Below are 13,337 nucleotides of genomic sequence, written 5' to 3'. Positions count from 1 at the left end.
ACCATCTCAAAATAAAAAGGGCTAAGGATGTAGCTCAGCGGTAGAACACTGCCCTCACATGCAAGAGGCTCTAGAGTCAATCCAATATCCCAGAGCAAAACAAAACAGAACGAAAGAGGATGACACAGTAAACACTACTGACCTACCCCTGGAGAGGCTGAGGAGCTAGAAAGAGACCCTGAATGGAACCAGGGAGGCATGGAGAGGACCAGCCTGCATGAATTGGGCCTCTTGTGAAGCAGGCATAAATGACCAGGCTGGTGCTGCAGGAATCCTGGCTTCACAGAGGGCAGAGGCTTCTAGGCAGAAGCCAAGGCGGGGGCCTGGTGGCCTCAGACAAAAACTCCCACCCTCAACAAAATGGGCAGATATGCTTTGAGATTCCACTTCCCCTGGCTTCTCCCCAGCTACCAGGGCACAGGCTTCTCTCTGGGGCTTCTCAGTTGAGAAGGAAAGGGATGGGGTGCTCCTGAGGAAGCGGCAGACAAGGTTTCACCTGTACTAGGATAGGAAGGAAGGAGACAGGAATGATGGACAGCAGAAGGAAATTTTGAGGGGACAGCAAAGGTTGTCATATATCACAATCTAGGGCAGGATAGATGACTAGCCGATGTAACCAGTGAACCAAAGGAAATGTTCCCTGGGGCTGCAGGGTACACTTGGCATTTCTACTTGCCAGCTGTTCAGATTCTCGAACTTGATTGTCCCCTCAGCCAGCCAACTACCCCTTTTGACCTAGGGCTTGGGTAACACATGGCCCACTCTGGGGGTACGTGAGGATGAGAAAATGGACCCATTCTCCTGCTTTGGCTTCCTTCCCCAGGGGAAGGCTGCACTGTGGTCTTTTGATGTCCTTTCCCACCACAGGCATCTATAGATGCCAGCCAGGGTACAGACCGACACCGTGTCCAGGCTCCCCAGGCTGTTAGGGACACCCATATCACAGGGGAGTACTGTGCTCCCCTGCCCGCCCAGCCTCCTGCTTACTGAGAGGAGTGGCTTGTCTCTTGGGGTTGAGGGTAGTTCTTCAGGAGTGGGATGAAGAGCTAAGGGGTATGTAGGGGTGTGCCTGATGCTCCTGGGCTCCAGCTCCCACTTCCGGAAGTTTTCCTGGCTCCTCACTTCAAGTCCCTGCAACCCTCTTAGTTCTTTTTTTTTTTTTTTTTTTTTTTTTTTTTTTTTTTGGTACTAGGGATTGAACCCAGGGGCACTTAACCACTGAACCAATCCCCCGCCCTTTCTTTTTTTTTTTTTTTTGAGAGCGCATTTCCCTAAGTTGCTGAGACTGGCCTCAAACTTGCATGCCTCCTGACTCACCTTCTCAAGTGGCTGGGATTACAAGTGTGCACCTCCTCCCCAGAATGGTGGAGGTTGGGGCCCAGGTCTCAACTTCCCTGCCTGATCCTGGCCTCAGCTCTGCCACTATGACCTGGAGTTGAGTGCCCAAGAAATCCCGTCCTTCCCTGGAGAATCTGAGTGCTGTGACACAGCAATACTAGTGGCCAGAGGTGCCTTCCCCAGCCACTGGTTTTCAAGCTAAGTCAAGGACAGAAAGGGACACTGGGGAGTGCCATGGGAGTGTGGGATGTTTGATGGAAAGCACTGGAGAGAACAAAGTCTGGTTGCCTCCCCCTCCCCACCCCAAAACTGAACCCAGGGCCTTGCATACTATTGAATGTTACACAGCTTATAATAAATAGCATAGACACAAATGCTTGGTTTTAGTCTAAGTGATCACTCTAATGGGCCTGTTTTTTTCCTCCATTTGTAATGGTTGCATTCTTAGAGGTGTGGATGCTAGCATGTGGAGAATAAATTATCTTGATCAAGCCCTGGAAAGGCCCAGTGGTCCAGGGAGAGAAGCCTGGGCCTGCCCTAGGGCAGTATCATCACCCAGAAAGGGGAAAAGAGATTCAGATGTTTTGAAGGTAAAACTGACCTGATGACTGCTTGGATAGATCATGTGCACTCTGTCAACTGTCCTGTAGCTACAAACCACAAAGCCTTCTTGGTTCCCATCTGATAAATCCACCCTTTAAAAAGCTCCCTTCTGGGATGGGCAGGAGAATGTGAGCCTTGGTGTCTGGGTTCTGGAGCCAGACCCAGCATGAGTTCCAACTCCGCCCCTCACTAGCTCTGTAAGTGCATTTACCCTCCATGGCTTCCCCTTTTAAGACAGGGATAGGACTTGCCTCACCGTCAGCTGTGAAGACTGTGTAGAGTGGCAAGCACCAGCCACAGAGGAGGCACTCCACAGCTTTTTTGGCAAGGGCGGGTGCTGGGCATCAAACTCAGCCCTCATGCATGCTACGCACACTCCACTACAGAGCTACACCCCAGCCCTGCAGATGTCAGCAATTAATGGCCTCACCGAGCTCCAGTCACATAACTTATTCCAGGTGCTAAAGTCGCCACTGCACAGCTCCCTGTCAATTGAGAGTGGCTGAGGGCACTGTTGGGCCTGCTGTGCAGGCGTGCATTCCTTCACTGTGAATCACCTTGGGGAGAAGCCCAGGGAATTCACTGGCTGGGGGTGGGTTTTTGTGCCTCCCTCCCCCAAGAACCACTCAGTCTGGTCACCTAGGACTTTGTTTTTTTTTTTTTTTTTNGCTGATTTCACCTATTTGATTTCCATGAGCTGGTACTTATCTGCCAAGCTGTTACCTCTGTTCTGTTCAGGAAGAAAAATTCCCCCTCTGGGGGCTGGAATGGGTAAAGGGACTGCCACAGCAAGGACACCTAGGGATTATCGGTGCAGCCACAGTGAAGCGGGGGCTGTTGTGTCCCTCCCTGGCCCTGTGGCGGCCAGTCTCATCTCCTGTGCTCCTTGGCTGGCTGCCGGGCTGGACTCAACAACACGCAAGATAGGAAATACCCACGGGAGAAACTGAAGGACTGAGACCCAAGTGTGGCCCAGGCAAGGCAGGCCATGGAATGTTGAAGCTAGCCTGCCAGGAATTTTGAAGGCTGGGTCCTGGAATCATGTAATGTTGAATTTCAGAAGCGTTTTCTAGGAGTGGGGACATGGATGGGTATAGGACACATCCTGAAGCTAGCCTGGCACACCCAACAGAAGCACAAGTGCTTAGAGGCTCGGATGTGGAATCTGCCCAGTTAGAGTAGCTGGGTTTCCCCACAGACCCTGGCTTTCAGCGGTGGGTGGGGCTTGCACACCAGCACCAGGCCTGCTTTACCCATTCTGGAATCCCAAGATGACAAATAGCTAGTGGCTGCACAACCAGTGGTGACATGTTGATATGGGGCAGAAAAGCAGAGCTTGCATGTACCTCACTCCACTCCACTTTAGAGTCACTGTATGGTGACGAAGACCAGAGGTGGTGGTGATGACACCCACAGTGAAGCCTGTGCCCTCTGGCCAAAGAGCAGACTCAAGGAATTTGATATGCTGGTCTTGCTCAGTCAGCAAGGACATGTCCAGTCTATATACAGTATACAAGAAATTGGTGACCAAGGGGCTCATCCTGTCTCACGTGGTTCATTTTTGAAGTCCATTTAGACAAACCAAGCCCTCCAAAACACCTTCAGATCTCTGGAAGGAGGTTACCTCAAAATTTGGAAAAATTTGGGTGGCAAGGGAAAGGACTAGGATGCACAGAGCCTACTCATTTGGTGCTTGCTCCTGGTCTCACCCATGAAAAAGCAAGCCCAGGACTCCAGGCAAGATCTGTTTTTGGCTATTCAGGGCTATGGCAGGCCCCCTAGAAGTGCCAACTTGCTGGATCTGGATAGTGGGCAGGCTTTCAGGGGTCACAAAGCCAGGGTGCTGCAGGTTTCCGAGAGACATGGGTCTTTCAATAGAAAAAGGTGCCTGGAGCTATCCTTGAACATGTCTTCAGTCCTGGGCACTGTGACTGCAAAGTGCTTTTTTCAAGTTAGCCGTGTGATCCAAATTCTCATCCTTTCTGTGCTACCAGCTGGATACACCTCTGGGTTCCCAGGGCCTATCACAGATTTTGGTTCAAAGCAGAAATTCATAAAAATCTGCTCCTGTGAGAGCACTGAGCTTCCCAGGCCTCCATAAAGTTTCCTCTGCTTGGGGCATACAGGGAGCCCCTGCCTTCTTCTAGCCTGTCACTGAAAGACCCAGTAGGTGGCAGCAGAAAGTGCAGAGGATTTGAAGAGCTTGAACCTTGGCTCTTTCGCTCATGAGCCCTGTGTAGTGTGTCATTTGGCAAGTCTCTTAACCTCTCTTAACTCTCGAAAAACATTAGTTTTTTCATGTATAAAATGGAAGTTTTGGCAATCAACATCAAAGTACTTTATATACCTAAAAAGCTTTGGACAGGTGTGTGCATCCCTGTTGAATATTCAGGGAAGAGGGTATGTACTTTAGGTTCATTGCCTGAAGGGACAGCAACTGTCTATCTCACAGAAACACGTTTTGGTTTTTTTTTAAGCATGGCAAAAAAATGAAGTTTCAGGCTTTCATCATTTGGGGAACCCAGCTCCTAGATGAGCTTCCTGGGCCCCAGGCCAGTCAGGGGGCAATAGGGGAAACCACAGTGTTGTCTGGTGATTGGAACCAATTTCACCCCTGGCCCTGGCCACCAAAATGCTTAGCTGGGGAGAGGCAGTAGCATGGGATTGAGAGGGCTTGCATGTCATGGCTAAGTCACATGTGCATGTCCCTTGTGTTGTCTGGTTTGCCTGCCTTCCTGTGACAAGAAGACCCTTCCAGCTTTGACCTTCTGTCCAGTTTGACCATGGGGCCATCCAGAATCTTTGGTTGATATTTACAGTATCTCCTGCCAGAAGCCTGTGACCTTTGCCAGAGCTGGGCTCATCCAATCAGAGGCAGACACTGCCCTGTTCTCCAGGGCTAGATCCCTTTGTAGTGACTCCCTAAGCTTGGCCAGGCTTATGGATTTCTGTCAAAACAAGAGGGCAAGGCCAGCTCAGCTGTGGCTCCACTGCTTATACTGACAAAGGGGTTCTGGGCTGGGCCCTCCAGACCATAGCTTTTCAATGCCTTATCTTTACCTCAGAGCTTCTCTCTGATCCTGAATTGTACACCGGGGGTACAAGATAAGGTGCTGAGCATAGACACTTCAGTACATGGGCCTGTGGGGGTCAGGCTGGAAGAGAAAGAGCACACAGCCTGGGATTCAAGTGGTTCTGCTGCTTATTTCTGAGCCTTGGTTTCCTTATGGATCAAATAGGAGGCATAATCACCATTTCTCAGGGTTAACCACATGCTATATATTAAACTGCTCTGTGCAATGTGAGGTACAGATGTTAGTTTTTACTTATGGGTGTAGAAAGAACAAAAGTTATAAGGTCATTCCTAGGTCTCTTCCTTTCCTCCCTCCTCTCTGTAGTTCCACCCAGCCCACGAGGCGACAGGGTCATGGAAGCCTGTCAGGACCCCAGCATTCAGCTCACTTCAGGCCCATTCCCTTTCTTCTACAACCTGTATTCTCATTTGTCAAATGGGTGGAATAACTGACCCTGTCTCTCCCTGGACCTGTAAATTAAAGGCTGTGAAGTGCTTTGAAATCTATGAAGCACCTGACAAATGTTTCCTATTATTATCATTATTATTATTTTGGCATTTTCCAAACACATATGACATAATCTAGAACAGCCTTCACCCACCTTTATGAAACCAAAGAGGGTGGGAGGAAGTATTTGCAAAAAATGGATTAACACTGGAAAACTTTCTGTTGTTTTAAAATAAAACCTCATCAAGCACCCCAGAACAGACCTCTCAGAATAGCTGGGTTTTCTCTTTCTAGTCTTGAAGTTCCCTGGAAGGTCAGGAAGGTGGCCCCCAAACTCCTGGCACTGGGCCAAGGACACTGTGGGCTCTGATCTCCTGGGAACAGCTAGATGGTTTCTGAGGTCTTTCTGACCCAAGGGTTTCCTGATTTTTTTCCTCCTTGAGGGGAGAAATGGAAGATAGGGGGAATGGTATGTCCAAGTTTACAAGAATTTAAAATGAAGTTATTTTAAAAATCCCAAATGTTGTCAATGATCCCACTTTGTACAGTAAAATGTTCCTGCCCCACCCCAGAGGGGCTGCTGGGTACAAGAGGATGGTGCTGGGCAATCCAGGCTCCTGGCTGAGACTAGCAGGGGCCTCTTTGTCCTAGGGGTCCCTCTTCTCCCAGGTGAGCCCATGTCTGCTGGGCCTTATCCTCGTCCTCCTCTCCTGATGGCTCCCACTCTCTTCCTCTCTTCTCAGGATGAGGGGCTACTGTCCTAAAAGCATGGCCTCTCCTTTTCAGCCAGCCCACCTGCTCCTTTTCCTAGGGGTGGAGTCAGGCACAGGACGAAAGTTCCAGATGTCTTCACAGAATTTCCAAATGCTATTTCTTCATTTGCAATTTCTGTTCCTGCCATCTGCCCCATGTAGCCTCAGATCAGTCTTCAACCCACACCTCTGGAGTCCGTGAGGGTAAGGAGCAGAAACAAGAGCCCAGAGAGCATTCCGGAGCTCACCAGGTGTGAGCGCTGCTGACTTAATTTTTACAAAACCAAGCCAATCCATCCCTAGGTAAATTTTGTAGGCAACATACTACTAGGTAGGAAGGCTGCATTTAATGCTAATTTACTGCGAGGTCTAGGGAAGTCCTTTCTTCTTCTCTGGGCCTCAGTTTCCTCATCTGTCAAACAGGGAAATGGATGAGATGATTGCTAAGGTCCCTTAAGTTCCATGAGTCTATGAAATGTTTATTGCTATTGCTTTTCCTTCACTAACCTGACCTTCAGAGCCACCAGCACCCACCTGGAATGTGGTTCCTTCACTTTGGCCATGAATGGCGCAAGGTAACCAGGAGCCTGGCCCGTCTGCCAGCCCCATAGACAGACAGGTGAGCCCTGGTACTGGGAAGGGCAGAAGGGAAAGGGAGAGAAATGCCACAGGTTCCCACTCAAATCAGGAGGAAGCTCCTCATCAGAGTGGGTCTGTGAGGGCTCAGAGGCCGAGGTCTGGATTATGCAGGGAACCTGGCCTTTCAAGTCCTCAGGATGCTGGGATCCCACCACCCTGCAGCTGCTTGGCGGGTCTGAGGTCAAAATCCCCTTTTGAGGAAGTGCCAGGTCAGTTATCATCACTGTGCAAATCAGAAGGTCCAGGCCCAGAAATATGGTCAGAGACCTTTCAAACCAAAGCCATCAGGCAAGCACCTCTCTCCCCTTTCTTCCCTCTCCTTCCCCAATGCCCCCTCCCCCCACCCTTCTCCCAATTCTCCCAAAGACTCTGGTTTCCCCAGGTTCTCATGGAGCTGCTAATAACATTCCTACATAATCAGGTGGTTTTGTTCTTGGTCTGCTGCAATGGTTCTTAGAAGACATTTCATTTGTGTAGAAATGTCCTAAAACTAATTTTGCTTAAAAAAAAAAAAAAGAAAGAAAGAAAGAAAGAAAAAGAACAATTACCCAGAGATGTTGCCTGCTCAACAGCTCTGAGTTCTGACCCAGGACTTGAGGGCCACATCTGTTTATATTCTTCAAATGAAGTTGAGCCTTCAGCTGAACCACTGCAATAAACCCCACTCTGCTTGCCACTAGACTGGGATCTTGGGGACTAGATGCTTGGGGGGAAAAAGTAGTGCTGAGGGGATGTGGCCTGATCAGGTAGAAGTGGGTACAGCTGAAAGGGCAGCAGCTAAGAGAGGGGCTAGGGGGAAAGGCAGGAGATTAGAAAAAGCAGCTTTTACAAAAACCAAAAATAAAAACCAAAATCATTAAAGATGCATAAAGTGACCCTTGCACTTCTGTTGTCTCTTCTTGAAAATAGAGGTGGTGCTGCTAGGGAGCTGCTCCAGCACCGGTGTAAGACTTGAGTAGTTGCATACAATGTGTGACTCCAGATCTGGAGGAGGAAGGGAAACCATCAGTGACAGTGATATTCCACAGGCCACTTCAGGAAGCCTCTGAACCCCCTCCTTTCAACTTGGGAGCCCTAACCAGAGCCCTCTGTGTTCTCCTAGTGGAGCTGTTTCTCCCTGCCCATGGAAGCTGTTATCTAGCACCAACTGCCCCCCAGAGGAGGTGGAGGGCAAGGGAGATGCTGCTATAGGGCAAATTCCCAAGTGAGAGCCCTGGAATCCTACAGTTCACAGGCACTGCTTCAGAAGTAGGGCAGCAGAGGGCTGGTGGTCAGGGTCAATCCCAAGTTTCCACTTGCCTCAAACCATAGCTAACATCCAATTTAGGTGAAGATTTCATCTGAAGAATGGGGCTCATGGAAGTCTGAAGGCCATACAGTTAAAAACACAGAATTTGGTACTGGGGGACTAGAGTTCAAGTCTCAGATCAATTTTTACTGGATGAATGGTGTTGAGCTACATATTTATCTGCAAAACAGAGCTAATGATTCTTATTTCACAGAGCTACTGTGAGTATTATGAGATAACCCAGAGCCTATAGGTTCAATAGTCAGAACCACATATACACACAAAAAAGAGTGAAATTACAGGTCTTGGAACAGGAAAACAACACCTAGGCTCCAGACTCAGGTCAGGGCTTTGTGGCAGTTTCTAAATGCATTCCCTTCCCACCTCTCCCGCCCTGGCCCCACTCACTTGGATGGGCTGAAGGTTTTACCAGTGCGGGGGCACGTAGCTGTACGCAGGGGTTCCTTGGGCCCTGTATGTTGGCATGGACACAGGGTGTGCCCCAATCGCGGTGTGCTGGGGTGTAGTCAGCAGAGTACCTGAGCATGCAAAGAGAAGAGGAAACCTGACAAGTCTGTACCAGGGTCAGGGGTGAAGAGGAGGAAACCATGCCTTTTAAGTTAGTGCTCCCCCTGAGTGAGTCCCCCATCTCCCCTGCCTAAGGAACCTTCTCTACCATGTCAAGCTTTACCTCTTTAGGAGGATCTTTTCAGATACTGGAGGAGAGAATCAACCACTATTCTTTGGAAGCCTCCTTTCGCTTTTCTTTGTGGGATTCTCTTGTTGCACACACCAAGCGGTAATTGTTGGTGTCTGTGTTTATATCTCTCACACTAATCTGCATGTTCTTTAAGGGAAGGGCTCTGGTTTGACCTAGTGATTCCTGGTACCCAGGACCTAAACAACAGGGTGGGCCTGAGAGGTATCAGTAGCTTGCTAGTATAAAGGACAGAATAAAATCTGAATGTCCACTCTACCCCTGGCACTTCTTTCCTCAGATGGGGACCTCGCTGGCTCTTTAAAGCCTCGGTCTCTACAAGCTAGTCAAAGACCCTGGTCTTCTCTCACCCTTAATGGGAAAGCCCAGTTTCTCCCTCAGTGTCAACTCACCCTAGACCTTCCTAAAGCTGAACTCCCCATCCCCATCTTCAAGGTTCATTAAGGGCAGTGCTCTGGTCTGCTCTGCAAGGGTCTTCGGGGACTCCTGCTTCCCTTCTCTCTCACCACAGGTCCTTATACTCCTGTCTGCTAAAATAACATTGCCCTGTGCCCTCTTTTCTGGGCCCCCTACTGATACCAGAGTCCTCATGTCATCATTTCTCCCCTAATCTGCAGTGACAGCCTCCTCACTGGCCTATCTGCTTCCAACCCTTATCCTCTGGTCCTGCTTCAGCCTGTCGCCAGAGAGAGCTAAACCCAACCCTGTCCTTCTACTTGAAGCCCCTTGCCAGCTCCCTCACCTTAAGATTCTCAAACTTTTCCCTGTCTTACCCTGGCTGCCGTGCCACCACTCTTCCACCTACTTCCGAAGCGCCTTCAGCCACCTCCATTCTATCAACTTGCCACCCTTGGATTCTTTCAGCCTGTATTGCTCTTCCCTCTGTCACCTCTCTGACTGGCCTCTATTCACCCTTTAAAGCCTTGCTCAATATCCCCTTCTTGGTGAAATCTTTCTCATCTCTGCGACAGATTTAGAAGGTCCTTCCTCTATGTCCCTGGAACATCTCCGCATAGGATTTCTTATGTTGTGTGGCAATCAGTTCCATGATTGTTCTCTGCTCCATCAGGAGTTCCCGGAGGAGAAAGAGGGATGCTAAGGCAGATACTGCCCTCACCTGCTGACATTGCCATGGTGGTGCCGGCCACCATGCCCATGGCCACGCCATTGGTCCTGGGGGCAGCAACAGGCGCCGGGTAGATGGCAGAGGGAATGCTGTTGGGCTGGACGACCGTGGTATGGTGGATGACATGGGGCTGGGCAGCGTACACCGGCTGTGTATAGTAGGCTCCCTGGGGAAAAGAGGCTGAGGTCACAAGGGCTCTTGGAGAGGTGGCAGGGGATGGAGGGAAATGGTTGGGATAGGGACTCTGTTCCTCTCAGACCCAAAGGAATGTGGAGGGGAGAAGCACTGACCCATCAACACAGGCCTAGGCCCCAGCTGGAGCCCTGCTTTGTCTTACCATGACTGTGGCTTGTTCAGTGCTGGCTCAGCTACTGGTCACCCCCACACCTATCTTAATTTGCTCCTAGGGCTGCTTGCTCCCTAATGGGGTAAGAGCTCTACTCCTTTAACCCTAGTATTAGCAATTTAAAATATTTGTATTTTATTGAACTATACTCCAAAAGCTTCCTATAATTTAAAGGTGGGAACAATAATCAATCAGTTTCTAAGCATGTGAATGGGGCTGGTGAATCCCAGAGCACTACGCACATATGCTGAGAGGTTACCAGACTGGTGTGCGTGTTGGCAGCTTACACACTGAGAAAGTGCCATCGATCAACAGCGTTTTCCACGATGTCTCTTACTATCTCTCTCTTTTTGACCAAAAGATAAGGATGGAGACAGAGATCTGAGGTGACTTCCCAGTGTCTGGATCACATGGCTGCTTCCTGCTACTACCACTCATATGCCTGCTGAGTAGAGAGAGGCCCCTGCAATCATTTTAATCCAAAAATTTTCGTATCTTTCCACTATATCGTGACAAGGGATTCAAAGGTCTGAGAGGATAGTCTAATACAATTTTCCATAAATGAGAAAAATTAATCTCAAGTCTCTTTTTTTTGAAAAGTTCTGCATTCTAATTGGCAATATAGTTTTTAAATTAAAAAAAAATTTCCCCTGCCAATTAAACCTCCAGAAGAATGTGCCATGAGCACACCAGAGAAATCATATGGTCTCTAACTCACATCCTCAGAGTGTACACAATTATTCCCTTGAAAGAGTCCAAATGAGGACACTGAGGCACAGATAGAATAACTGCCCAAGGTCATAGGGAACTGGTGGCAGAGCCTGGGCACTTTTCTCCTTCTTACTTGGTTCACAGACTTTATCAAGGAAGAGTAGATGTGGGGTTAGGGAAGACTAAGACATGGGATCTCATCATCCTGACTCAACCAATAGCTCACTGTGTGACCTGGGACAAGACACTCCCCTCTCGGGGTCTGTTTCCCCACTTGTTTAACAAAGAAGTTCAACTAGATGATCACTAAAGGCCTCAGCCCGGGCCCCCCAGATATTCTGAGTTCTGTTCATCTAAATTAGAGTTCATTCCTCACCCCTCTGGGGACTGAGGTAGAGGGAAGGAGAAAGCAGGCTTCAGGGATATTGCTTCCATGGCACCAGTGATGGCTGGCCAGAATTATGAACCCTCCACTCTTTTTCACCCTACCCCACCCACCATACTCAGTCTGGAGGGTCCTCTACTTGCAGAAGAAATAGGCCCAGACCTCCATGTATACCTACCTGTGCATACAGATTCTGCTGGGGGTAGGCACTTCTGATTGGATACATGGCCGTCTGATAGGGGTTGGGTGATGGGGAGTAGGGGGGTGGAGCAGTATTACTCTGGGTCGGTGGGACCTTGTATGGAGTCCCTGCAGTATATCCTGTACCAAGGCAATAAGAGAGACTACCAGTTAGTTGGCATAACAGTGGTGCTAGAAGGCAGCAGGTCCCAGTCACAATTCCCCAGACAAAGATGGGCTGAATCCAGGCTGGAAACACAAATGAGAACAAACAAGAGAACAGGGCTCAACCCAGAGAGCCCTAGCCCTAGAGGCAGCTCCCTCAGTCCTGGTGCACAGGGCAACATGTGTGTTTCTAGAGATTTTTTTATTTCTCTAGGTTTCAAGGACTATCATCTACAAAGTAAGAGGCCAGAACCAGATGGTCTCTTATAGGACCCTTTAAGCTATGAAGGCCTGGGTTCCTGCACTGTCTGAGAAAAGTAGGTCCACACAGATGGAAGCCCCTTAACACCCCCACTCCCATCTTCTTGCTTTTCTGTCTCCTCACTTATCCCAGCATCCCAGAGTATCTTTTGCTAGTGGTCCTGCCTTCTTCCTTACTCTTGTTCTATTTTTTTTTCCTCCTTAACCATGCTGCCTCCTCCGCACCAAGTCTGAAGGTAAAAACCCACATGAAACATCTCTCAGATGCTCATCTTCTGGGATGTTGAAAACACTGCTCTGCAGAGCTGGCTTTTCCTGCCCTCCTGTGACTTGTGGGAGGTCATCTTTGCCCCATGGGCCTGAAGTCAGGACCCAGACCCGGGCCATGTCTGCACCTCAGCAGGCCAGACAACAGCTGGGGGTTGTGAATTCAGGCCCCAAGAAGTTCACAATTGGCTATGAGAACAAACTGTGCTTCTTTTGAGACCTCCAGAAAAAAGTCAGATCTTATGTTTACAGGAAGGACTTCAAATACAAGTCACTCAGGAACAAGGTGTCCTTATAAAATCACCAAATGGAATCATCCTATTGAACTAGGTAGTCATCAACTGATCCCCAGTCCTCTGAGTTATATGAGGGGATCCTGAGGCTCAGACAGGACAAGTCTTTTTAGAAACTTCTCCTAAAGACTCTAAACTCTAGCCAAGCATGATGGTCTGTAATCCCAGCTACTCAAGACACTGCAGCAGGAGGATCACAGGTTCAAGACCAGCCTGGGTGACTTAGCAAAATAAAAAGGGCTGGGAATGTAGCTTAGTGGTAGAATGCCCCTGGGTTCATTTTCCAGTATTAAAAAAAAAAAATTAAGATTCTAAAATTTTCCTTCTGAGTTGAAGGGTCAGTGTCAGAGGACCTTGGCTCTGAAGCCCCTGTGGAAAGATGCTAGGGTGGCTTCTGCCCTGTAGTCCTGTCCTAGGTGGGTCTAGCTAAAGTCGTTGGACCTCTCTGGGCTTCATTCTTTTGCCTATAAGATGTTCACCAAGGAACCTTTAAGCCCCAAGGGACTGTGTCTGAAAGAAGGGACTAGGGGTCAGAGTAGCAAGGAATTTTATTAGAGGAGAAGTGATCTAGGCTTTGGTCTGGCTTTCTGCCTAACTTGGATGTCAACTGCCTAAATCTCTGGGCCTTAGTTTCTTATTTTGTAAAATAGGAGATTAAAAATGAAAATCTCTTTCTAAACTAAAATTCCATGGCTCTAAGATTATGGGTTTCCTCTATCCTAACTCCAAGTAAAAGCAAGCTAC

General features: G+C 48.8%; 1 protein-coding gene across 8 annotated transcripts in view; it reads right to left on the bottom strand.

Moving 5' to 3' along the window:
• Positions 1-2,776: 2,776 nt before the first annotated feature.
• The window catches only part of Fam168a (family with sequence similarity 168 member A), a 123,406-nt gene continuing 112,845 nt past the window's right edge, over positions 2,777-13,337 (bottom strand). For all 8 annotated transcript variants that reach the window (XM_048788094.1, XM_048788097.1, XM_048788095.1 and 5 more), the window contains 4 exons: positions 11,606-11,748; positions 9,977-10,151; positions 8,550-8,680; positions 2,777-7,837 (listed from right to left, as the gene is read on the bottom strand). In XM_048788094.1, coding sequence (XP_048644051.1) covers positions 8,568-8,680; positions 9,977-10,151; positions 11,606-11,748 — 431 coding nt within the window. In that variant the 3' untranslated portion in view covers positions 2,777-7,837; positions 8,550-8,567. The remainder of the gene's footprint in view (positions 7,838-8,549; positions 8,681-9,976; positions 10,152-11,605; positions 11,749-13,337) is intronic.

The sequence above is a fragment of the Marmota marmota genome, unplaced genomic scaffold (assembly GCF_001458135.2).
Source record: "Marmota marmota marmota unplaced genomic scaffold, marMar, whole genome shotgun sequence".
Taxonomy (NCBI): Eukaryota; Metazoa; Chordata; class Mammalia; order Rodentia; family Sciuridae; genus Marmota; species Marmota marmota.
Note: the sequence above shows the minus strand (reverse complement) of the source record. Positions and strands in the feature narration are given on the sequence as shown.